The 26,148-nt window shown below is 41.0% G+C and overlaps 3 protein-coding genes across 3 annotated transcripts; 2 read left to right on the top strand and 1 right to left on the bottom strand.

The window, feature by feature from the left end:
* The first annotated feature begins 371 nt into the window (after positions 1 to 371).
* LOC145441834 (uncharacterized) lies at positions 372 to 4,590 on the top strand. Its single transcript, XM_080319779.1, has 5 exons — positions 372 to 1,139; positions 1,923 to 3,092; positions 3,217 to 3,376; positions 4,145 to 4,229; positions 4,299 to 4,590. The coding sequence occupies exons 1-5, from the start codon at positions 449 to 451 to the stop codon at positions 4,440 to 4,442; spliced, it is 2,250 nt and encodes a 749-aa protein (XP_080175905.1). The 5' UTR covers positions 372 to 448; the 3' UTR covers positions 4,443 to 4,590.
* Positions 4,591 to 5,490: 900 nt separating this feature from the next.
* LOC145441817 (D-glucuronyl C5-epimerase-like) lies at positions 5,491 to 11,968 on the bottom strand. The gene is made up of 7 exons (XM_080319754.1): positions 11,342 to 11,968; positions 9,855 to 9,963; positions 9,620 to 9,762; positions 9,199 to 9,289; positions 8,978 to 9,137; positions 8,750 to 8,909; positions 5,491 to 6,664 (listed from the first exon to the last, which is right to left on the bottom strand). Exons 1-7 carry the CDS (start codon positions 11,813 to 11,815, stop codon positions 5,909 to 5,911), a joined length of 1,893 nt encoding a protein of 630 aa, XP_080175880.1. The 5' UTR covers positions 11,816 to 11,968; the 3' UTR covers positions 5,491 to 5,908.
* A 3,471-nt stretch (positions 11,969 to 15,439) lies between these two features.
* On the top strand, positions 15,440 to 16,319 carry LOC145442029 (small ribosomal subunit protein eS25-like). Its single transcript, XM_080320009.1, has 4 exons — positions 15,440 to 15,562; positions 15,809 to 15,973; positions 16,038 to 16,137; positions 16,204 to 16,319. Exons 1-4 carry the CDS (start codon positions 15,560 to 15,562, stop codon positions 16,272 to 16,274), a joined length of 339 nt encoding a protein of 112 aa, XP_080176135.1. The 5' UTR covers positions 15,440 to 15,559; the 3' UTR covers positions 16,275 to 16,319.
* The last annotated feature ends 9,829 nt before the right edge of the window (positions 16,320 to 26,148 follow it).

Raw genomic sequence — 26,148 nt, 5'->3', positions numbered from 1 at the left:
AAAATGGAAACAACCGCAGAATAAACAGCAATATGCATATTGCATACATTACCTTGCATAATTTATTGAAGTTACTGTTGAACATAGCATGCGATGACATTCGATATATGTACTGTTCATTTTGAGATTGGAAAATATTCTGCACTGATAAACGTCGATTTTTATGGCATGAATGCGCTGTTAATTTTACACAAACAAGAATTATTTTCACATTGATTTTGTATTTTTATGAAAGCATCGTATTATCAGTACATCTATATAGCTCAGTGATCTATTCTTTTTGAAACCTGAATCATAGCCGTAAATTTGGCATACTTTATTAAGGGTTACGGATCATTGCATTCTACAAAAACAGGCCAATCGTAGGTACTTGCTGTCTCGGTGTTCAAATTTGATTTTCATTTCGCGAAGGTCGCATCTTCGCGTCTCTCGTTCCTGAATTAAAAGTATGGGCGGATCGGAAAGTCGTTGTTGCGCGGACTCGGAACAGAAAAGTCCTGATAATATCGATCCGAGTTGCGCCTACGTAACCCAACCGGGAATAGACGGCACACCGTTGCGAACATGCGGACTTGCTGGCAATGCAGTAGATCCAAGATCCCCATCTAGCAGCATTACAAGGACTCCTATCGAAATCCGAACAGGTCCTACCATTCATCCAAAGCCTTTGATGCGTGTGAAACCTATGAGTGATACAGGCATGCTTGGCAATAACGATAAAGATGTAGCAGTTGGATCATCTCTTAACGATCCAAGATCCCCAGCTCCTGGTGTAAGAACGCCAATCTCATTTGATACCAAGAGTTACGACTTGATGATCGATCCAAGGTCTCCAACTGAAGGTATAGTACGCACACCTTTGCTTACGGAACCTGATACGGATTTTGCAAGCAAAGCTGATGATGCGGATGAAGTATTTCAAACCCCAAAAGGAGTCGCGAAATCGAAGGAGAATATCATATCAATCAATAGCGACTCTCAGCTGTTTGATCCAAGATCTCCATCGCAAAATATACAACGTACTCCTGTGTCACATATACAAGAAGAAGATGAGTGTGCTGTTGCTTTGAAATCTTTGAAAGATCCTCGGTCGCCGACAAATGAGATTTACAGATCACCTCTGAATTCAATGTTATCAGGTTGGTAGCTGGATATTAATAATAATTTGCATTCTGTATATTTGAATGCAGTGTCTTACGGTACGTCGTGATATGCAAAATCTCCAGAAAAAGCAATACCTTTTGTATACTGTATAGCTCGTAAATATGACATATCTTACTGGGATGAAACATTTTAGTTGAATTAGGTCAATGTTAACTCAATTTCAACTAATAGGCGCTATTTCAAACTTGCTATTGTCGCAAATATATAGGTCTGATGTGCCTTTGCGGGTGATTTTAAGTCACTGTATCCAACAGTTGTTGAAGTGATACCGCTCGCCTTTCTGACATGAGTCGTTACAGATCTTTTACAGAGATGAAGCATATCAATTTTGATTGAATTAGCGCGATATCAACTCAGTGTCATCATAGTAAGGCTACGGTATATGTAAAGAATATATATTATAGAGAAACTGTTTCGAACTCATTATTGTTGCATTCACCAACCTATGCACTTGTGCCACAAATTACGATAGATATGATAAGCATGAACCCAATTCTCAATATATTACCCACTCCTTCAATGCTACACTGGCATTGTCAATTCTATATTTATACTGTGTAGTATGTGGCGGGATATAGCCTGTTTGTGCTGGTTCTATAGAACCGTCTCTCGGAATATTTTGAGATCAGCGAACCGGTTAGCATTACTCGTTACTATATCAACGGCTGAAAATGTGCTTTCGGCCACTTTGTCGAAAATCAAGTTCTAATACAGAAATAATTTGATGGTTTCTCCAATAGACTGCCTTTCAATTTCAGGGCGGCGCGAGCTACGTCGAGCAGTTTTAATGACCAACGCAATCATGGCTTCTCCCCTCGCAAAAGGAATGGCTGGTTCTAATTCATATGTATCGCAATCGCCAGCGTCCGATGATTCTAAAGAAGAACTTCGGTCTGCGCCGAGGCTGGATCTTCTACAAATTCCCACTGAAGGGCGTCGAGATAGCGCCGTTTCTCGCACTTCAAGTATGGTCGCTGTTTTCGGTAGCGATGTAGACTGCATGAATTTGGATGACAGTGTCGATATCTCTGGAGAGGAGCCCTCAGACTTTGGCAATGCCGTCAATACTACTGATGGTGAGGTTGCTGACGATTTTGCGGATCGATCCGACATTGAAATTGAAGGTCCAATTGCTGATAAAGTGGAGGCACAGACTGAACAACAGATGGATATCACAAATCCCGAGGTGATTATTAATAATGAGCAAATCCAGCAGGTTCAACCTGCCAACGTTCCTCCTTTGCCATCAATTTTAATCGATGACTTGCCAGCTGCCCCCGAGAATATTTCAAAATTGTATCCCGATTCCGATATATCCAGCGTTAGAAGCGATGATCAATACGTCACTGCGAAGTTAGCCGCCGTAACCAGTGAAGAAGAATATTGTAGTGCACAAGATGTATCTCCATCCTATCCCACTCCTATCACAGAACATCAGAATGTTTTTGACTTCAAATCTACATTGCATGATGATGGTGATACTTCTGACATCAATTATATCACGACTTACGCTGTACTGGAGACATCCACCCCAATTTTGACTGAGCATGTCGACGGCATTGCAGTGTGTGGTACTGAAAAAGATGATGCTTTGAGTCAAGAATGTGGTCTGGAGAAAGATGATGCTTTGAGTCAAGAATGTGGTACGAAAAAAAAAGATGCTCTAAGTGAAGAACACGTGGGTGAAAGTATCAAAGAATCCGGCAATGAAAATCCGTTGCCATTGGAGGCGGCAGTTGAGGAGACTTGTCATCAGACTTCGAGTTATGAGGAAGTTCGAGATTCTAGCTCAAACAACGACGTGGCAAAGAATGCGTCACAGGATTCCGAAGTATCGTCCGAGGGTGATGGTTTGGAGTCTATGAGCAGCATGAGTAGGATGTTGAATACCGAAATGCTTGAGGGGCTTAAATCGCCGCGGTTTACAGGTATGCATATCATCTATGTGTCTGCGGAATCAAAATAAAGTATTTTATGTCCATGTTACACATTTTTAAGAAATTTGGTCACGATATCACTGAGCCTCTTCATATCTATTTCAACACATTCCAGGTAAGAAAAAGCCAAGGAGAAGGCTGAGGACGCCCAAACCAGTAAAACTGAAAAGGAAATCAATAGGCGAGCAATCAGAGCATTTGTCACCAATGTCGTCTGACTTGGAACCCGTGTCTGAGAATGCACCTCAGGACTATGTTGGAAAGGCTTTGAACAGGTAATCGATAAACTTTGTTATTTATCCGACCCTGGCAGCGACACAGATTGGATGAAAACATTGGATTATCTTTCTTATTCTATGCAGTACTTGGTTCTCCGCTATATTTTGACAACATAAACCAGTGCTTCCCAGCCAGTGTGTCGCAAAGCTATTTCAGATGGGTTGTGCTTGTGAAGCATTTCTAAATGTTGCAGTTTTCCATTCAATATGTCATAGAGCTGCATCAAATTTCTCCTTCCATTCCCCCCTACATACATTTGTGCCTGTAACTAAATCCAAGGCTCGGAACAGCATGAAAACGGACACGCATAATGCTCCGTTGCGCGCAAACCCGTCTCCAACCAAGCCTAGAATTGACCTGATGATATCTGACATGTGAATGCAATGCATTGTTCCATTTCTCATTCATTTGTATGATGTTATCGTGTTTTAAATCGCACAATGATACTTGCGTTAAAAGTGGATCGCGAACGGAAGAATGTTGGGAAGCACTGCCATTAACAGATGTAAAATTTTTGAAATATCTTAGAACTAGTTGGAGATGAACAGTGTATAGCAGTGGTCGGGAACCTATGGCTCGCGAGCCATGTATGACTCTTTGGTATAAGATATGTTGCAATTGAAAATATTATTCCAATATGGCTCTTCGGTCGCTAAAGGTTCCCGACCACTGGTGTATAGCATTTTAGACTGTAGGGCTATAGAGTTAACCGCATGCCATGTCTTCGTGCGTGTATAAGCAATTGTTTGCATCATTAATTCCAGCAAAGTATCGGATGTTAAGACAACTACTGGTACGACTCTCACACGTTCACCACTCGCTGTACTCAACAATGATTGTAAATCGAAGGTGGGGAAAAAAGTAATCTGTATGTTGAACACAACGAGTTATAGTAATCTTATGTATTTATGTTTGCAGCTGCGTAAAAATACCAATTCAAACACAATGACCAAACTGCCAAGATATAGAAGCACCGCCAAGCCAGTACGTAGATCCTTATCTGCCAGTCATGGGAACCACCTTGTCACGCCTAATACTTTGAAAGGAGACAAGGAAAATTGATTAAAATAGCGACGACAGCACAAAATGGACGGAAGAAGTTATTGAACGGCTTCACTGCCACGCCGTTAACCAAACATTCTATGATCTTTTGTTTTTTGTGAATATATGTGATCTTCTTGAATAAATACTAACATTGATTTATGCATGACACCTGCTGATTTTGTGTTGTGCCTACAAACTCCAAATGGGGCAGGATGTGTGTCGAATAAATCACTGCTCAAAAGATTTGGTGTCCTAAATGTACAAGATATGCGGAAACTAGAAATTGCCAATTTTATGTTTCAGTTCCACTGCCCCGAAAACTTCAATGACTTCTTAATCTCAGTATCAAACTCACAACACACGTTATCCAAAAAAAGATCATCGCCCTATATCAAATATGCCGGACCTATGGTGTGGAACTATTGCATTAACACTGAACGTCCAGCTGTGAGACCGACTGGGGTGCTCGCGATTGTGGAAGACCTGATGTAGATGTAAAGAGATTCTACGAACGTTTTCATTATACGGCCTTGCAGCACCCAGCTTAGACAAGAAGGGGACATGCATGTGTCCATTCTATTAAGTCGGAACCAGACAGTTGGTGGCCCCAGGAACAACAACACTACCACAATAACCAAATACACCCCTTACGAGTGGGCTGCCACACTAGTACGCAAATAGTAGCTCTTGGTTTCAAAAATGTTGTTGGTCCCTGTCGTAGTGCCATCAGTCCGCGAAACTAGTCGTAACTCCACCAACAAAAATATTAGCCTGGCCGGCAACTATCCCTGTCCTATCCTCAGCTCTCAATACTATTATTTACTCCTGCCAAATGACTTGTTGATTGGTTGCTTGGTCTAGTGACAATTTTGGCACTTCTCAAGAATTCATAGCAAATAATCATTATGTTTGCACATATAAATCAGTGCTGAATGATCTGCTGATGTGACGAAGAAATTTACCAAAACTGCGTGATAGATGTTCGTGTTCACCCTTGTACTATGTCACAAACCATAATACTGAATAATTCTGTCACAAACCATAATACTGAATAATTCTCAATCAATTTAAGCAAAAGGCACATATATATGATAAACACAACAACACAATTTCATTATGCAGAATCAATACAGAATCAACGAATGCTGGATAAAACTTTCCAAGTCATAACCTGGTCAATCACAGTAGACTCTGTGCATGCATACAGAGAGGAGCGTGCGGAAAGTGATTGCTTTTACAAAGAATACAGATACAGTTATTGGCAGTGAATATTGGTAAAATGGAAGCGAACCCAATTCATCAGTGGTAACACAAAAACTTGTATAAAATCATCAATAAAAACTTCCTTTTAGGAAAACAGCGAAGACGCATCTGGTGACGAGCACCGTTAAAACCAAGTGATGTCCATAATTCAATAGTCTCATCGAGTCACATTCGCAATAACATACAACGCGTCCAATATCTCCCGACGACAACACATTTTATCAATTATGTTTAGCCCTGATTCCTTTCGTATATCCCATCCAGTTGTCATGAAACTGCTTAAATATTGGGTCATCGTCAACGGTGGACAGAAGGGCAAGTTGGCTAATGTGAGTCGCGTGGTAATCCCACCTCGCGAGGTTCGGCTGGGTCTTTAATTGGTAATGCCGCAGATCATATATCGTTGTGAAACCGGCATCGTACAGTGGTAGCATTGCTTTCAGTGATGACATGCCATCGTTATACAGATCTGTTGCCTGCCTTAAAGCCGCCTCATCATCTTGGCTCAGTTGATTCCCCGCTTCTTTTTCAGAACTCAACAACATTTTGTAGTCATACAACCCGAGCAACGAGAAAATGAAACCGTTCAAAACAAAACTGCTCGGAGTGGTCGGGTATTCTTCATACCACACAAATCTGTCCATAAATATTGCCCTAACGCCACCTTTTGAAGATGGCACAGTGTACGGACGCAAAGCAAGACGTAATGCCGGTAAAAATTTAGTATCCCTTGTGTACTTATACGCTCGAACCATAGTAGACAAACCATGGCCTTGGGCCATGGCTGAATGCCACCCAGGTGGCAAGGACTGGAAGCCTTCCAAGCGTCTTTCGACCATGATTGGCCAACCGCCGGTCTCTTTGTTCTGATTTTCCAATATCCAGTTGGTTCCGGCCAGAAAATGAGTCATGTGGTCTGCGGTTTGTATGCAGACGTTATCTATTAAACCTTCGCCCCGAACAGTGAGGCTGACAATCTGAAAATAAAAAGCCTTTACAGGAAAAGGTATTGTGCAATATTGCTGCCAATGGTTGTTAAGATAGGGTTACCATATTTTGGAAATCTAAAAAGAGGACACTTTTTCAGAATTTTCAGACTTGCAAAACCAGAGTAGAATTCTCAAAACATGGTAAATTTTTTCCACTTTGTGGTCGGTCGACTAAAAAAAAAGATCAACTTTCCACCCTGCTCCCGAAATACCCGCTGGAGCGTCACTTCGGTGCTAATTCACGGCGTCTCAGTCGAATTTTGCTATAAATATGACCATAATTCCCAAAAAAGAGGACAAATCCTCTTAAAAGAGGACGTGTGGTAACCCTATGTTAAGATGAAAGCAGACGTGATCAGGACAGACAGTGCAATTAAAGTAACAGTTGATGTAAAAACTGCATGCTTCAAAACCAATCAAATAGCTTCATAAATCTGTATGGGAGACTCACTCAGACAATGACAAAAACTGCAAGATGGATCTGTGATTTAGCCCAGAATGTGGGATGGCAACACAATAATCTAAGATATAATCTATAATCATGGTCACCCCCAAGACCTCATCGTTTTTGCTTGCAATCCCCGTATATTATAAGCATAGGCGCTGAACTCTAATTTTCCGTAGGCTTGATGATGTCACAAAGGCTTAACATCATAATTGAGAAATAAGGCGACTCGCAAGCTTGTCACTTGTATATGGTGACACCAAATTACAATGCTATTAAGCAGGCGCATAGCCACCCGGCCACCTGCTGAATTGATTGCAAATTTACCGAGGTATAGCATCAATTTATTACGGTCAAGTACATGTACCGGTCACGATATTGCAAGGAGCGGATAAGCTTCATCGTCTTGACTCTTGACGAACACGCACGCATGATATATATAATTATACATTCGACACCTCACACTACCATAAGATTACTAGCGAGTCCAACTGTGCAGTAAATAAGCGAGCTTGCGATCTCCCGGCAATATGCAACATATTCGTCAATACGCGCGCCGACAATCACGAGATTTCAATCACACCGTAACGAGAAAAATCTGCATCTTCGGCGACGGCTGACAAACTAAAATGACAGTAATTATTACCACAAATGACACAACTCTTTTCAGTAGAGACACTCATTTCAGAGGAGTCAGTACTTTTGATATCTTGAGCCTGCAACACATCTTCAGATTATTGTGTTTTGGTGTTAGTTCAAATCAAAATCAATTATGCTGCGAGTATTGTATTCAATTCCGTCCACACGTAATGTCTTGAGCCAGTATAACATCACAAACACAACAGACGCTCTAGTTCCGGCCGACGCATAAGATATCATATTTCTACACAACACATGACAATCGCTACATTTCGCCCTGTAGAAATTCACGTCTTTAATATCAAGTTCTCAGTCTTGCGTCGCGTTGTGTCTTCTAATTTCTCACATTCGATCAATGTACTGATGCTAGTTTGCCCACGCGAGCAGCAGCATTGCAAAATACATTGCTTTTTCCAAAATCACACAATTAACGAGCTACATGCTTACCGAGTATACCTTAGTTCAGCACCTATGATTGTACGGTATTACGACGTTATTTCTGTTGGTGTTGCAATAACCTAATCGATAATAACGTGATATTTATAGAAATAAATACTAATCACGAGCTTTCATCATTGGACACCTACTTACTAGATATATTGTGCAAATATAACGGTCGGCAACACAACCAAGAATCTATCTCATAAGTTTTGAACGTTATGGAATTAACTAAAGTTGTTACATTCCTGTTTGGGTTTCCTACACATTATGCACCATCCGGCCTACGAGATCGAGAATTGCCTCATTTCCTGCATTTACTAATCGCGCTGAACTCTCTTGCATTTCACCACCTAATACAAAATTTCCACGCTATTAGTGTGACAGCGTACGTTGATGTATCTGTGACATATTTTCATCTCCCAAGGTCTGTTACCATCCGTTAGTAACAGTGAATACCGCGCTTTTACTAATAAAAATATCGCCAGAATGTAGAAAAACACTGAATTGGCATCATTCCATAGTAGCATACCAATCTATACTGTACTTACCTTTTTTATTGAAATTTTAACTTTTTTCACGGCTTTGGATTTTGTCATGCCGACACCCTTCCTCAAGTCCACTCGAATATCGCGAGAAAAATGTCTCCATGAAGCACTACTGCCAATATGATACCAAATGGATCGATCTCCATCAAAATCAATCAGTTTTCTGGAAGTACCGGCATCGTTAATCAGATAAATAATAGGCACACAATCTTCTTCACATCAACGACTTACTTGGCATGAGTCAGATAATGAATATTATAACGTTTTTTGTCCGAGCCTTCGACCACAATAGACAGCGATCCATTTGTGATGAACTTGATATCAACGCTAAACTCATTCTCCACCGTGTTTCCAAGAGTTAAAGTAGCACCATTACCCAATGACAGCGATACTGCAACGAATCATTCTCAATTTAGAGAATTCACTCATCTATTTCAAACCGCATCACATACGCGGAACTTGGAACATTATGACCTTTGAATTTCTCTCTGGATTGTCAACACTTTCCACGTGGCATTCTGAATTGTGAAGAGTCCATTTTGACTGAAACGGAATTACTTTGTCAAAGAAATATCAAACAAAAACAATCTATATGAATTCAATCATAGTTTATACATTTATATTTTGAAGTTATGTTTCTTCGGTTCAGTACAACCTCGATTTTGAATCAAGTCTTAGATGCCCAATCGGACTTCTGCCTCTGTTCTTTACTCAGCCCTCAATTATGTTACAGGGGTTGCCAGGCCTATACATCATATCTTAAAGTTCTAAACAACTTCATGAATTTTTCTATTGTTAGCACAGTAGACAGCGAACAACAGATAAATCTTCACACTCAAATATACACATATAATTCAACTCATGTACACTTGCCTCCGACATCGTTCCAGTTTCATATATACTTCTTACTGGTGGCTTCTCGGTGATATTTTTGCAATAGTGACTCATGGCGAACTGGGCAATTTGAATTGGGTAAAAATATCCTTTCGGACCCCACTGGGTTGACAAAGGCACACCTAAAATGTGAGAAGATATTAACTTCAGAATTCCAATTTTGTTTGTGTCTTATTGCTTTTGAGGAAATCATAATAGAAATTAGGTAATTTACCTTCAACTCCTGTTACTAGCTTGACTCTATCTCTCACTTCAACGTTGTACGTGTCAAATGTCAAGAAGACTCCATCAAAATGATACTCCTTTTGCGGATCATAATACACCTGCGAATGCAAATCGATAATTATAAATAAATAATACCGTTATGAAACAAGGATGATTAATTATAATCGGAAGCTAATCTGATATCGGTTATCAATGTGTAGAGTAGGCTAATAGGTAATCATTCTAATTTCTGACGACTTTGCAAGGAGATGGAAAGGATGGTCCATGGCTTCCAGAGCTTTACTTTCTGAATTAACAAGAATCAGGAAGTAGCCTACAGATCAGAGAGGAGTTTAGTGTTGCATACAGATGACATAATATTATAACTGTAAAAACCATGCTAGTGTTTTTCAGAGACTGAACTTGATCAGGTAACTAGAAAATGAAATTGTTACGGTTGCCAGTAAATTCGGCCGTCGGTCACTTCGGCCCTCCGAGAATATTGTGTTAAAATTTATTACCAACCGTTTGGAGGTCAGGGTATGCATAGATCGCGTAATCGCGGGAGATAGCGCGGATATTTACTGGGCCGAATTTACTCGGTAAATTCGGCCCTCGGAGAATTTTGTATAATTATTACCAACTATTAATGTGAATTAATTACATAATTATATTATTATCAAGTGATTTGGAGGTCAGGGTATGCGTATATCACGCAGTCACGGGAGATAACGCGGATATTTACGGGGCCGAATTCACCGAGGGCCGAATTCAATCGGTAAATTCGGCCCTCTGAGAATTTGGAGTAAAAATGTATTAACAACCTATTAATGTGAATTAATTACATAATTATAATATTATCAAGTGATTTGGAGGTCAGGGCACGCGTACCTCACGCAGTCACGGTGTGATTAGATCACGTGACGAGACGATGCTAGATTGCTAGGGGTTAGGGTTCAGTAATGTTATTGTAACTGTTGGTTGGGAGAGGGGTATTAGGGTTCGGTATGGGAATATTAGGGTTGGAGGAGGGTGACCCTAACACTAACCCTAATCTTGGGACACAGTAACCGTGACTCAACCCTAATTTCCCCCTCCCAACCCTAATACCCGTCACCCCCAATTTTGGAATACCATAACCCTAACCCTAATCTCCCAACCCCAATACCCATCGCCCCAACCCTAATCTTTGGATAATGGATGCCGCAACCCTAAACCTAACCAACCCTAATATCCATCAACCCCGACCCTAATCTTGGGATACCTTAACCCCAACATGGACGCTAACCCACCTCCAACCCTAATGTAGCCTACCCCCTACCCGCCCACGGCACGTAAAACTTCCCTATTTGAGAATAATAATTCGTATTAGATGCATTTATAATGCAAAATAGATCAAGGGCCGAATTTACCGACGGCCGAATTTACCGGTGGCCGAATTTACTGGCAACCGAAAAATACGCCTCGCCATAAACAAATTTTTTTAGTAATTCCCACCTCACTATAGCTATGAGAGAACTCAAATCTCTCATAACCATCATAATGAGCTACTTTCCCATAGACGTCAAAATATCTCTTGATAAAGTTCCAAGGCATGTAAATATCATCTTCGTGGTCTTTGTGTTTCAGGCAGTCTATGATCTCATCGTTATTATTAATACTGCAGTCAATATGTTGATACGGAGAAGATTGCGGCTGTTCGTTTGATCCCGATTTTGAATTTTGAACATTTTCTCCGTGCACACATCCTTCGTCTAATATCCATTGTCGCTTGATTTCAGCAAGTACTTTCGGATCGATGTTTTTACTTTTATACGCAAAACGCTCCGATCGGATGGTGGGGCACAAGTTCATCGACTCCATAAATTGTGAAGTGATACAAACAGTCACTACAACGACAACAAGTACCAGCGGTAGGTTGAGCCGCACATTCAAAATGCTTTTAAATCCTCGCATCGCTAAACGAATCATTCTCCTGAGCAATCATTCAAGTACGGGACAGCTTTCCCAGCTCAGTAAATCCAAAATGTAGAAGAGGTCATCAAGTCAGCATCTCCATTTAATCCGACATTGGAATGATAATGGCTGCGATAACAGTAGAAAAAATTCATAATGGAAAGCAGCAAAAATGAAGACGCCCACGACCTCCCACGTTGGAGACGCTTAACACGAGCCCAAAACTGATTATCTCGATGTTCTTTTTGTCTCCTGTTTTCTTTTGCCCTTTTTTATTTTATCTAATTGAAAAGTCGATATATATATATATATAAATGCAGTATCAAAAGCCGAGAGCAGCAGAAAAAAAACTGGTGAATATAAAGGACCGTACACAAGATATGTCTGTATTGTCTGGTATGTTTAATTGTCCATCATATCGCACATTTCTGGGTATGAGTGAAAAGCAAGCCTCTAGCTCAGGGGTGGGCAAACTACGGCCCGCGGGCCGCATGCGGCCCTCCACACCGTTCTGTGCGGCCCGCGAGAGTCTAGAGAAACTTATTAAAAATATTGATAAAACGCGTTCTAAAAATCGAATTAATGCAGGGACTTGGGGGGGGGGGGGGCGAAGCTGAGCCCAATTGAAATTTTTTTTCGATTTACATCCCACACATAATCATTGCTCGGGATTTATAGCCGGAATTACATATCGAAAAGTCCCTCATCCACGGTCGTAACCTTCCCTGCCATCAGACTATCCGTTAGGTTTGCTAGCATCCGGGTTGCATTTTGTGATATGTCGGGGGCGCAAAATCTTTCACCCTTATAGGGGGGAGGGGGGGACGTGTCTTAAAAAGTTTGAGAACCACTTTTCTAAGGTAAATATTTCCTATATTATTCTTCATGTTTAATTTCTGGCGCGACAGCCCGATCTCAAGGCCCACGCAGTTTCAAAGGTTCCAACTGCTAAACGTCACAGAAATCCTAAACGAGATTGACATGATTCGGATCATGACAGTGATTTCAGATTAGGAACTCCAGTTTTAATTATTACAGTGATGTGCTTATAAAAACGATTCGCGCGTGTCTATGGTATATTAGTTCTCTGTATGCGTAGAATTAGGATATTCATATTTTATCTACACACAGTAGAAGCGTGTTTGAAGCTAACATGGTTATAATGCTGTCAATATTGTGTGTCCTGTAACTGAATCAAAAGTGGAATCAGTAAATCTATGAACAGATCGCTTCTCACTGATTTAAATTTCAATCCTGTTCTAAAAATCGGGACAGCCGACTTTCATCTCTATAGTTTGGAAAAATTGGTTATTGAGGTCGCCGATGAGATCTCGCCACTGTTTCTGGCGCGTGTACGATATCATCAAAGCAATGTTTGGACTGTTTTAAATAAGCATATATATTATCTCCGCGTCCTCCCTATATAATCAAATACCAGTATTGCGTTTGCGTTTATAATCCCAATTTTATATAGTGCGGCCCGCGAATAGATTCAGATGTTGAATGCGGCCCGCGAGCTCAAAAGTTTGCCCACCCCTGCTCTAGCTCATTCCTATCACAAGTTTTTCAAAAACGTACATGCTAAAACCGAAGTGCGAACTCTACCACTTAGGACAGAGGACAACATCACTATGGTTGGTAAAAAGGCATAATCAGAGAGTTGCAGTGTCACTAGAAGACTCCTAAATATTTATCTGGCATTATGGCAAATAATCCTCTCAGTCACTGTAGATCCAATGAGCTGAACTTTTCGGTATGGTGAATAAATTATAGTCATCATTTCATACGCCTAACATCAAACGCAATCAAACCCTTACCCTAGCCTTGCCATAAATTATACCGTACCCCACTTTTTCTATAGGTTGCCCCTTTTTCCTCAACTTTTCAAATTTGCATACATTCGCAGCCCATAGTGCATGATGACTTTAAATCTCCCTATAACATATGTATAATGTCAGCCACATACAATTTACAAGAGTGAATACAGCATTGTGTCTTGCGAATTGGATTGTATATTGTCTAGTGCCGATAATTCCAGGACCACGGATCATAATTCGGTTGTCTAGGATTCATATGCTATGAGGTAAGTCATTGTAGCAATTTAGCCTTTCGACTTTTTGGGTCTACCTAAATTCATATGCAAGGCATTCAGGGTTGTAACCAAGTCACAAGGCTTCGAGTCACAAGTCAATCTCACTTTTACAGTTTTGACTAAAGTCAAGTCAAGACATTTTCAATTCACCACCGAGTCTAAGTCAGCGAGCAGAGGGTCGAGTACGAGTCATGGTATTATGACTCGAGTCCGAGTCCAAGTAATTGTGTTGACTACTCAGTTTCCAGTTAACGTCTTGTTAAACCCACTTTTTATAATTCTATTTCATGATATCGAATGGTTCGCATTTATAATATTCTAATTTTCCTCACTTTTCAGTTTCTGATCGCTCTTTCAAGTACCAGTACCAATAAATGAAATCCCGATAGTATGGTTACTTTAATATTCTTCGAAATTAAAATGAAATATCGGCCCTGACCGTCTGAGCCTCGAGTCAATGTACAGATTGACTCGAGTCGAGTCAATATACAGATTGACTCGAGTCGAGTCATTTCCGTAGTTAGAGAAAACGACTCGAGTCAAGGCGAGTCACCAGAAAATAGTGACTCAAGCCGAGTCATTACAACCCTGAAGGCATTTATTGCAAAGTCAATATCGGTTGCTTAACAACGATAAGGATGTCAAAATTAAAGCCGCCACACCAAACCAATCATAATGGGTGGATATAATATTTTGAATTTCAAATCTGGCATCGTATATGACCTTTAAATCCAAATCGCGATGACTCATTTGTTGGCATCTATTACAGGTCGGTATCTTTCACGAAATGTTAAACGAATGTTCATGGAACCGAATAAATTCTCTCTCTGTGTCGTTATTCAGACCAGTTTCATTCATTTAAAAATATTTGAATAGCTTTTGAAGCATGCTTCATTTTTGCAAACAATTTTCTTCGAGAACTCCTCAGATGATAGAAGCGCATATTATACTTCTATTTCATGTATACTTGGCGTCACTCGGAGTTCGCTACATATGGCTATTTAATCTATCCAAGTAGAAATCTTGCATTCTAAAATATGGTAACCGAACATAGCGCCAACTCAAGCTTTCCCCTATTCCAACTTTTTATCCCTTAAATATATGCTAACATCGGTGATATCCTTACTGTATTTGTTCAATGATATAGACATTATTGCGGTCTCTCTACCGGCGACTGGGATTCCCGTTATTACTCTTGGAATCCCTCATCTTGGTGGCCTGGTTAATCTAAATACGACGTGTATACATGATGATGGTAATATTCTGTTTCTGGGTTTTTTTTTTATTATTATTATTATTATTATTATTGGATTACTAATTAATGAATATGTTTTAGACAATAATTACAGTTTATATTCATTAAAAGTGTCTTAATCCAGCTTAATTTGAATTTGAACATTTTGTTTCAAATTGTACGCTCCAATAATTTCCTGGATAGTATGGATTCAGAAATTTCTGTTTGTTTGAAGTATTCATGATTTCCCACCGATAATTCATTTATATAAATATCAAAATGAATAAATGGATTACAATATGCCTTTTGAGATCAAGGACCCGTTCAATAGGTGGCTTGATAAATGCAAGAAAAAAGAAATTTTCCGGTTAGAATATCGTACTCGCATGCGTAACGAAATCGTGATGATTTCTTTTCAGTCAAGGCCGCAATCATGGTAGGTGTATCTGTATTGTTAAAGAGTTGGTTTGCAAGTTGCTGTGTTATGAATTCATCAAAACCTTATGACCGGGCCCAGTCCACCTCTTGATAGTACGGGTTTTCATGAATGTCCGTCTTGAAACTGTTTGTTTCTATGAAAGATGATGTTCTGGTGCTATAATAGCACAGGTGATGGTGTGTTCCCATAGCATCATAATTAAACTTTTGGCTTCTTCACAAATCTTATGTAAAATATATGCAGGCTCCTAAAAAGGATCAGGGAAAGGGAGGAAAGACAAGCCAAAAGCCAAAACCAAGTGGGGGAGGAAAGGCTAAAAAGAAGAAGTGGTCCAAGGGAAAAGTTCGTGACAAGTTGAACAATCTTGTGCTTTTTGACAAACCAACCTATGACAAACTCTACAAAGAGGTGGGGTCTTTAAGCTTCATAACATTACAACAAATATGTATTTATAAATTTCCTGTATTACTAGGTTCCTAGCTACAAGCTCATTACCCCAGCTGTGGTTTCTGAACGTTTGAAGGTGAGAGGATCACTCGCTCGGGCTGCATTAAAAGAGCTGCAGCAAAAAGGTAAGAATTCCTGATTTGACATCATTCTTCGAATATAGTCAAATGTTTTCTGTTGTTACGATACAGGTTTGATCAAGCAAGTTGTCCAACATCGGTCTCAGGTTATTTACACTAGGAGCACTGGTGATGCATCATAGTGGTTTTATTGTTTCCATCAATAAAGTTATTCCTCTGTGATGTTATTTGAAAGCGTGATGCAGTATGAAGACAGCGGTGAGGTCTTGAACTCCCTGATCAGCTTGATGAATTCTACTGTGACCAGTATTCCACTGAAGCTTCCCATTCTCATGTTTGGCAGCTGGCCGGGTAGCCTACATTACTGCATATAATGGTTGAGCTTTTGAAATTGTGAAAGTCAGAAGTCTGAGTCTTCATTTTCTATCAATTTGGAATATGGGTAAAAAGTTTAAAACAATGAACGTTGAACTCCATTGTGAAGAAATGTTGCAAATTGTATTCTTCGAATAAAAACTGTCCAAAAGTACTAGTAAATGTTGAAAGCACAACTGCAAAAATACTGCTTTCAAGGATTTATACTCGTAATGGCAAGCCACTCGCTGGCAGTGAGCTCAATTAGTGAATAACTGATTCTGACAGAGACTGTTGGTGAGTCCTGTAGAGATTACTGTAACTTAGTGGGAGCCTGATATACGAGTTCAGGCTGTTGTTGATATTTTTTCCTTCGAAAACAAGATTGCGGCATAATTAAAAGGTAGGAAGGTGTCGAAACGACTGGAGTAATATTTGAAACCAGACGCCCACCTGGGTCGTCAACTTAAATATCGAGACAAAATGGGCCGCACTGTTGAGCAACCACGTTTTAGTAATTTCGTTAGTACAAAACTGTGCTCTGTAACATGAGCAATCAGGTTTATTAATATTTTCATCGTTTCAAAACATCACAAGACTGCGATACAATGAAAAGATAGGAAGGTGTCGAAACAACTTGGAGTAGCCGTTATGATCAGACACCCACCTTAGACTAAGCGAAGTAAATAAGAGGCATGCACACTGAATGAAAAGTAATGCGGAGAATATAAGACGCAAGCTACACAATAGGCATAGTTGCCACAATAGTCACATTTTATTGAATAAGCACAGTAAGATATATGTTCACAAACTTCATTTTGTCTTGAACTATGAATTGCGCATTTTAGCGATTAACATAACATGGTTGAGTTATATTTTTATCTGAACAAGTCACACACAATGTACAATGCGATGTCACGAACAGATAGGAGGATGTAGAACGACACGCATTAGTAGCGATCCTTTACTCTAACATCCACCTCGGCCTAGAGTGCCCGATGTCACAGTTCTTTTTCGATGTTGATCTCTTTGAAGCCGCGGCCCTTTCTACTAGTTCTTTTCCATTCATTGTGAGTGCTTTCTTTCGTCGGGTCTTTTTCTGGGCTTTTTTGCCGCCAACGGCAGGGAAGAGGATATCGTAACCTCGCGCTTATCGTAACCACTACACTATTTAAACAATAGATATCGGGGTTAGCCAGACACGTACTTTAACTATAGCTGAAAGACTATCTCCTCCCTGAAACTTGATCTAGTGGGAACGCCCTAAGCCAGTGGTTTCGAACTCAGAAGTGCTCGCGGGTCAATTTCCTAGTTCTTGGTAAAGCTACGGGCCGCAGCATCAATAATAGGAATATTCAATCTCCAAGTAGGCCTTATTTGACTAGAGCAGGGGTGGCCAACCTGCGGCCGTGGATACGTAATTGAATTGGAATGTGTTTGCGGCCATCGAAAACAACTTGAATCTATGAATTGTAGAGATACTTCAATTTAACTTGAGATTTTCTTCGCGCTGCGCGCGATTCAGTGCTACTTCATTTCAAGATTTTAATATAGTAGCGCCATTTGCAATCTGAGCCCCGCTGTACAGATGTGCACAGCGGGGGAAACTGACGCGCCCTATATAGAAATACCAACTTTGGATCGTGTGATCCTCACCATTGGCGTAGCCAGGGAAGGGCGAAAGGGCGAAAATCGCTCCCCCCAAATTTCCGTAAAATCAATATATATTACAGTATTGTGGGGCAGATGTATGTAACCTGAAATTTTTATTCGCGCTTCGCGCGATTTAGTGTCCATACATGTCTTGATTTTATCGTCGGTATCCCGACAAAATATTCTCTCGCAAATACACCTATAGTTGAATTTAGCTGCATTCTCAATTATGAGAATGCAACAGTAGGCTACCAGTAGATACACTCATAGGCGCCGACTTACGAGGTGGCGTGCGCCACCTCGTCACCTGCGCCACCTCATCACCATATTTACGAGGTGGCAGCCACCATCGTTCAAAATGCTCAAACGCCAAGGTGATTTGTAAACAGTAGCCTAATTAGTAATCAGGCGAATCGATGCGACCTCGTTAGAGACGTCTTCGTTTTCGATACGCGCGTGTGCCAGGCGCGTAGCCACGGAGTTTCGTGGTTCGAATCCCCCTGTTTGAAACGCGAAACCCCGTCATTTTGAAATGACCATTCTAACTCTAATATTCGCAGTTGCAATTCAATAATTGTGTTTTCAGTGTTCCGCGTGGCCGATTTGTGAGAAGCGAGTTGTTAATTAGCGCGAAGAGTCTGTGATGATCTCCCGCTGAGATGGTCGCGAAATTTGGTCATTCATACCAGGGCTTTGGAGCAGCCGTAAATTTGCGTTGCTCCAGCTCCGGCGCTTTCTTCTCTCATACATTAGCTCCGGCTCCAGCTCCGGAGCCGCATTATTGCCACTGCTTCGGCTCCGGCTCCGGCTCTGAAAACTATCGAAGGTGTCTGTCTATATCAGGGGTGTGCAACCCGCGGCCTGCGGGCCATATGTGGCCCGCGAGAAGGTTTTTGAGTAGCCCGCGAGCTAATTTCCCATTATATTATCGAAATTCTGTTATATTATCGAAATTGAATTGCTCAGATTGTGAACTTGCAAGGCCAACCAAAAATATAATTAGTATGACCGGGATGTTGATGACTAAAATGTCAGTTCCGACGCATTGGCAGATCCAGGGTCCAGCAGTCACATTTTTAGTAAATCGTCGTACATTACAATAAACTAAAAAAGTAGTAAAATTTTTCTTCACGCTTCGCGTGTTTAATTGTCACGCGATTTCTTTCTCTGTAGCCTACCCCCACCTGAAAATGAAAAAAACGCCTGATTTAGCCGATTGAGTTATTAGCTATTATTAGCAATTACGAGAGAAAGTATGTTCGCGTTTGCGCTCGCAGAAAGATCGTCGACGATGAAATGTAGGCACAAAATGATTGTCGTTTATTAGCGAAAATCTTCGATATCAATATATCCAGATGCCGAATAGTCCTGTCCTTGCAAATTGAGCCCAGCGGGCGGTATAAAGTCGACCTGCAATATACCCAAGTAATAATAATGTTACCTTTGAAAATTTTACGTGCCTGGCGCGGCTAGTGGGCAACGCACTCGTTCGTCAATTTCATGTGGCCCTTTAGCCGAAAAGGTTGGCCACCTCTGGTCTATTTAGATTACTAATTTACCCGTAGGTTAGTTATCTATAGTAATCAAGAGCAGTGCTCTTCAACCTTTTTCGTCGTGTTACAGCCTTTTAAGGTTTACTTGAAACTGGTACACCCCTGACCGGATAACTCATTGATTCCGTATAGTAAGCCTAGACCAGGGGTGTTAACCTTCTTGTTATTCACGGCCGTGCTTCGATTCCTTACATAGCATACTACCGCATTCCGGCGTAGAGTGGTAATGACCCATCTGGACGTCATATAATCAGGACTCTAACTGCCGTACCCCAAACCCGTCGATTGAGGGGGGGGGGCAAGCTCGAAGGGGTTCCAAAATTATTTCTTGAATAAACATAAATTATCGAGTATATTTTTTAAAAATTGTTCAACTTCATTCAAATTTTGTCGTCCTACGCTCGATTTAACGTTAATTTTTTTGAATATTGGGTAGCCTTCCCCAAGATAAAATATGCAAGATTAATAGTAATTGACATTTTGGTGTCGGCCATTACCGCGCCACGACGCTCCAAGACATATGAAGGTTTAGGCATGTAACAAAATGCGATCCTAGAGGTGTGCCAAAATTATCGGCAGAGAGAAGGCATTGGTCAAAAAGAACCGCCCTTGTGCTGACTGAAAACCCCGAGGGGACCAAGGGGCCTGCCCGAACTATATTTTTATTTACGGGCCCTACATTTTCCAAAACATTTCATTCCGATAGTAAATCTTAAAGTAAATCTGATTATCTGGGCAGAGAGATAATAATAATAAAATATATAACAATATGTTTGCAATTTCTGATATTATTGACGGATTCAATCACGAATTATAGAAAATTTCACGCGATTTTCACGCCTCGCGCATCTTACGCTATAAACTAGCCCAGCACTAACGTGTGTAACAATTTTCACTGACAAAGTAGTGGTTAAAACGTAGACCATGATGAGGTGTCTATATGCTTGCTTTATGACGCTATGGGGGCCCAAGACCAACGTTTTTTTAGGAGGCGGGGGCTGACGAAGTGCTGTTTCGGCCCTGCATATAGGCTACTCATGTTGAATTGGGTACTGGCAACATCACACCGCGGAGAGCGCTTGTGGTGTTATGCGCCATTACTTGAGGTATAGCCTACCTCGCGTATATAAGTTTTTAATTGTAACAGTAGTCGCGCGGGCGCTAAAAACATTTACATGTGGAAAATTTATTTCGTCTGTAATATGGGTGGTTTCATATATTACTGTCAACTATTTATCCATTCTCGGCACACGTGAATGATTAAGCGATGGAGGGGGTGTAGGCATACACGCATACGAATCCGTCTTGGTATTTCTTTATGGGGTGCATCATTTTCCTTTACGGTTTGCATTTGTTCGGTTGGACTCAGATTACACTATATAAAAAATACAAAAAATCCTGGTCCCCTGAATCGCGCAAGCGTGAATAAAATTTTCAAGTTTAAAATCTCTCGAAGATTTGAGAACCTATTCGTTAATTCAAAATTTGATATTAACGGACGCCAAAACACGCTCTAATTTAATTAATATGTTCTGCAGAAATATTGTTTAACGGCCAATTAGCATGCATAATTGCATACTCAATAACACTGTCCAATTTCGCGTCCCGATTGAAGAACTATCACAAAAGAACGAGTGTTTGCTCATCCGATTCATAGCAACGATGAGATGGAATTTCTCGGCTCGTGCTCGTCATATCGTCATTTTCGAACCGTTTACCAACAAGGTTATGCTGATGATGAAATTGCGGGTATGCCGAATACCCACAATATTCACAGGCATATTTCGCATACCGAGGTTCGGCACTAATGTATGAAAATTGAACATTGAACATACGACTGCTCTGCTGTTAAATCCCCAGGAACATGGTTAGTCGGAAAAGGTAGCGCCAAAGAGGAAAAGATTCTTAATTTCGCGAAGGCCTGCTGTTGAATTATGTGAACTCAGCAGATATGGTTGTTGAATATATAATAGCATCTTATGAAATACGTCGGAGCCGGAGCTACCCCTTAAATAACTGGCTCCAGCTCCGGCTCCGGCTCCAGCTGAATTGTATGTAGAGCTCCGGCTCCAGCTCCGGTAAAAATGCACGGCTCCGGGGCTCCGGGCCCCGGCTCCGGCTCCAAAGCCCTGATCCATACCCGTGCGCGTGGCAATCGTCGCTAGCCTGATTTATCGCATCGCAAACAAGTGGTTCCGCGGGCTTGAACAATCGCATCTGCAATACGCCCAGTTCACACTATAACATCGCTTGCCTGCGCAATCGCATCTGCATTGGCGGCTTCGGCCTGGTGTGCACGATATCATCGCTGGCTTTCACAATAGCATCTCTAATAGGCCTGGTCCGAAAAATATCATTGCTGGCCTAAATATCGCGTCTCTGGCCTAGCATGCTTTTGGTTGCTATCTCTCGCTGGTTTGGGGACAATGTGGTGCAGTTTACGCTGCTAGCGTGTACTGAGGAGCACCATCACAGATCTCCTCTCCAGGCGCCCAAATAGACGTTCTGCTTTTCTAAAATCCAAGTTATGTTCGCCCATCTTCGTTTGCAAAACCATTCTTGAGCTGGCTAGCTTCATGATAGTCTTGGTCAGAGGTCTCAAACTCAAATGTGCTCGTGGGCCAATTTCCTAGTTTTTGATGACGTCGCGGGCCGCGGCATCAATAATAGGGATATTCAATGTATAATTTCCAAGTAGGCCTTATATGACGGAACCTTGCAGACAAGCATTTCACAAACATCGTGGAAATGTAATTTAATATACATTTTAATAATATATTCATTGCAAAATATATTAAAACCCGTTGCTTTTCGAGCTGACACTTTTCAAGGGCAATCGTCAGCAAATGGAGAATTTCAAAAACATGCATCTAGCTACATTGCATACAACCAATTATGACGTCATAGAAACAAACAACATGAAATACATGCAGAACGCGAGCGCCGCTAGTGGCCAATTTTTAGATTCACTAAAAATTCCTTCTGCTGACACAAGCGCGGTCGGTGGATTTTAATATAAGTCGATTCCAGTGCAGACAGATAAAAATTAGTGCGGCCTCTACCTAATATAGAAAATCTTTCATCGCGATAGTTTTTAGCGCAAGTTACATTCTCAGCCAAATGCCGATGGTTCTGTACCCCAAAGAGTCTCTTCAAATGTAATTTACTATTGTACTATTCACGCTTGACACGGACAAAACAGTCACATTTTCAAATATTTGAATAACATTGTTTTTTTTGCCGGTCATAATTTGTTAAAATAATGAGTTATAGACATCATGCGAGAAGATGCATCATGACATAGTAAAACACTGTCGGGTTGCAATATTGCTGCTATTGGACCTTTGACGTGCCACGATTTTATGTAGGATATTTTAAATCTACTGAAGATAGATCTGATATCAGAGCATTTAAGCGGTGAAGGTGAAGCCTAATCCTGGTTTTGATATGGTCGTGATGAGTAGGCTATTGTTACTGTCATTGCTAAAGTCAAATTAAATCAGCGTTAGATTTTGCCTTCGATTATTATTGGAACATAGTAATAACAACTCAAATATAATTATTATTGAACCATAGTAAGTAGGGATGGTGTGAACGTGAGGTTCACGTTCGCGTTCTGTGAGTGAACCTCGGAAATTTAGAGGTACGCGTTCACAACAGAACCTTGGTAGGTTCTGCACTGTGAACCTTTTCATATAATACAGTTTTCACTTCAAATTTATTGCATTTCAACTGCGGGACACTCTATGCACGGCGCTGGAAGCATAAAAAAGCAACAATAAACGAGCATGTACCTTGGCAATCTCAAAAACTTTAATTGCTTTGTTACAAAACTTTGCTCGAAATATCTGGCTTTCCGCAATCACACGGCATCACAAACGAAATACACTACATGTAGTCAGCGAATGATGCTTATTCAACCAATCAATGAAATAGATATCGTTTTCTGATGTAAAATATTAAGCAGGCGTATGGGGTCAATCTTGACTTCATATGTTTAATATCATTAAAACCAAATCCGTGCGATTGAGGTGTTGGCTACTGTATAACCTGTTAATGGGGCAATATCGGGGGGCAAGCAGGGCTTTGGAGCAGCCATAAATTTGCATTGCTCCAGCTCCGGCTCCGGAGCTTACTTCTATCATACATTAGCTCCGGCTCCAGCTCCGGAGCCGCATTATTACCACTGCTCCGGCTCCAGCTCCGGCTCCGGCTCTGAAAACTATCGAAGGTGTATGTCTATATTAGGGGTGGTAACCCGCGGTCTGCGGGCCATATGTGGCCCGCGAGCTAATTTCCCATTATATTATCGAAATTGAATTGCTCAGATTGCGCACTTGCAAGGCCAACCAAAAATATAAATAGTATGGCCGCGACATTTGGGATATTGATGACTAAAATATCAGTTCCGACTCATTGGCAGATCCAGGGTCCAGTCACATTTTGAGTAAATCGTCGTACATTTCAATAAACTAAAAAGTAGTAAAATTTTTTCTTCACGCTTCGCGTGTTTAATTGTCGAACGATTTCTTTCTCTGTAGCCTATACCCCCACCTGAATATGAGAACACGCCTGATTTAGCCGATTGAGTCTAACTATACTAGCAATTACGAGAGAGAGTATATTTGCGTTTGCGCTCGCAGAAAGATCGTCGACGATGAAATGTAGGCACAAAATGATTCTCGTATATTAGCGGAAATCTTCGATATCGATATGTCCAGATGCCGAATAGTCCTGTCCTTGCAAACTGTGTCCAGCGGGCGGTATATACAGTCGACCCGCAATAAACCCAAGTAATAATTATATTAACTTTGAAAATTTTACGCGGCTGGTGGGCAGCACACTCGTTCGTCAATTTCATGTGGCCCTTTAGCCGAAAAGGGTTGCCCCCCTGGTTTATATAGATTACGAATTTACCCGTATGTTAGTTATCTAGGGTAATCTAGAGTCTGTTAGCCGTCAGTAACATTCAGTTTTCCATGCAGCAACGAAGACATAGATGCCGCCCACCGGCTTGTGACGACAAAATGAATACTTGTCAATTGTCGATAACGTCATACTTGCACTAGAACGCACTTTACTCCGTGCCATTGCTGTGTACTGTACAGCATTAAAATTCTGATGCGGCGTTTTAACACTGGCACTGTACTCGTTAACATTGAGCCATACAGCTCAATTGAATTTTTAAATGTGCGATCATTATTCAACTGTAACTGTAGTAAGAGCAATGTGGGCGGATATTACGACGTCATCAATAGAAATTCGATTTGCACCGCGCCATTCCTATAACGAATTAAACTATGCATGCACATTTCACATTTATAAGTCAAAGTGCGCGATAATCCGTGAATGCTAGAGTATCAAGCAGACATCAAGAATGAATCAACGGAACAGATGATTACAAATGGGAATCGCGTATCAAATCAGTAATTTGTCTCCAACATAAAATACCACGGGGTGTGGGGCTACTCTTCTGCCATACCCTATTTACGCTCGAAAATCCTTACTAGAGTGAATGACGATGATGCGCAGTAATGAATTCCAAATATTATGCAAAATTGCACACACTGTCCAATTTCGCGGCCCGATAGAACTATCACGACAGAACGAGTATTTATTTGCTCATCGATACATAGCAACGATAAGATAGAATTTTTCGGCTCCTGCTCGTCATATCGACATGTGCAACGAAATCACGTTTTATCCTCTCTCCCATTTCGTGTAATACATAGTGATCATTATTTTCGAACCGTATACAATTGGCCAACAAGGTTGTGCTGCTGATGAAGTTGCGGGTATGCGAAATACCCACAATATTCACAGGCATATTTCGCATACCGAGGTTTGGCACTCATGTATGAAAATTGAACATTGAACATATGACTGCTCTGCTGTTAAATGCCCAGGAACATGGTTAGTCGGAAAAAGTAGAGCCAAAGAGGAAAAGATTCCTAATTTCGCGAAGGCCTGCTGTTGAATTATGTGAACTCAGCAGATATTATTGTTGCATATATAATAGCATCTTATGAAATACGTCGGAGCCGGAGCTACCCCTCAAATAACTGGCTCCAGCTCCGGCTCCGGCTCCGGCTGAATTTTATGTAGAGCTCCGGCTCCGGCTCCAGCTCCGGTAAAAATTCACGGCTCCGGGGCTCCGGCTCCGGGCTCCGGCTCCGGCTCCAAAGCCCTGGGGGCAAGTATAGAAACCTGTTTTACACTCTGCTTAATATCAATGTAACAGACGCCGAGTACATTGCACGGTCTGGCCTAGACCCTTCAGTCGTATGCTTATAATCCCTGGCAAATCGACGGAAGATATTAATTTTATGGGAATATTATAACATAACATCGTTGGGTTATATTTTTAATCAGAACACGTCACACACAATGTACAATGCGATAAGACACAATGCGATGTCATGAACAGGTAGGAGGCAGTGGCGTAGCCAGAGAAGGGCGAAAAGGGCGATCGCCCCCCCCAAATTTCAGGAAAATT

This window comes from Botryllus schlosseri, chromosome 6, assembly GCF_051294905.1.
Source record: "Botryllus schlosseri isolate E-star chromosome 6, Bs_hap1, whole genome shotgun sequence".
Classification (NCBI taxonomy): Eukaryota; Metazoa; Chordata; class Ascidiacea; order Stolidobranchia; family Styelidae; genus Botryllus; species Botryllus schlosseri.
Note: the sequence above shows the minus strand (reverse complement) of the source record. Positions and strands in the feature narration are given on the sequence as shown.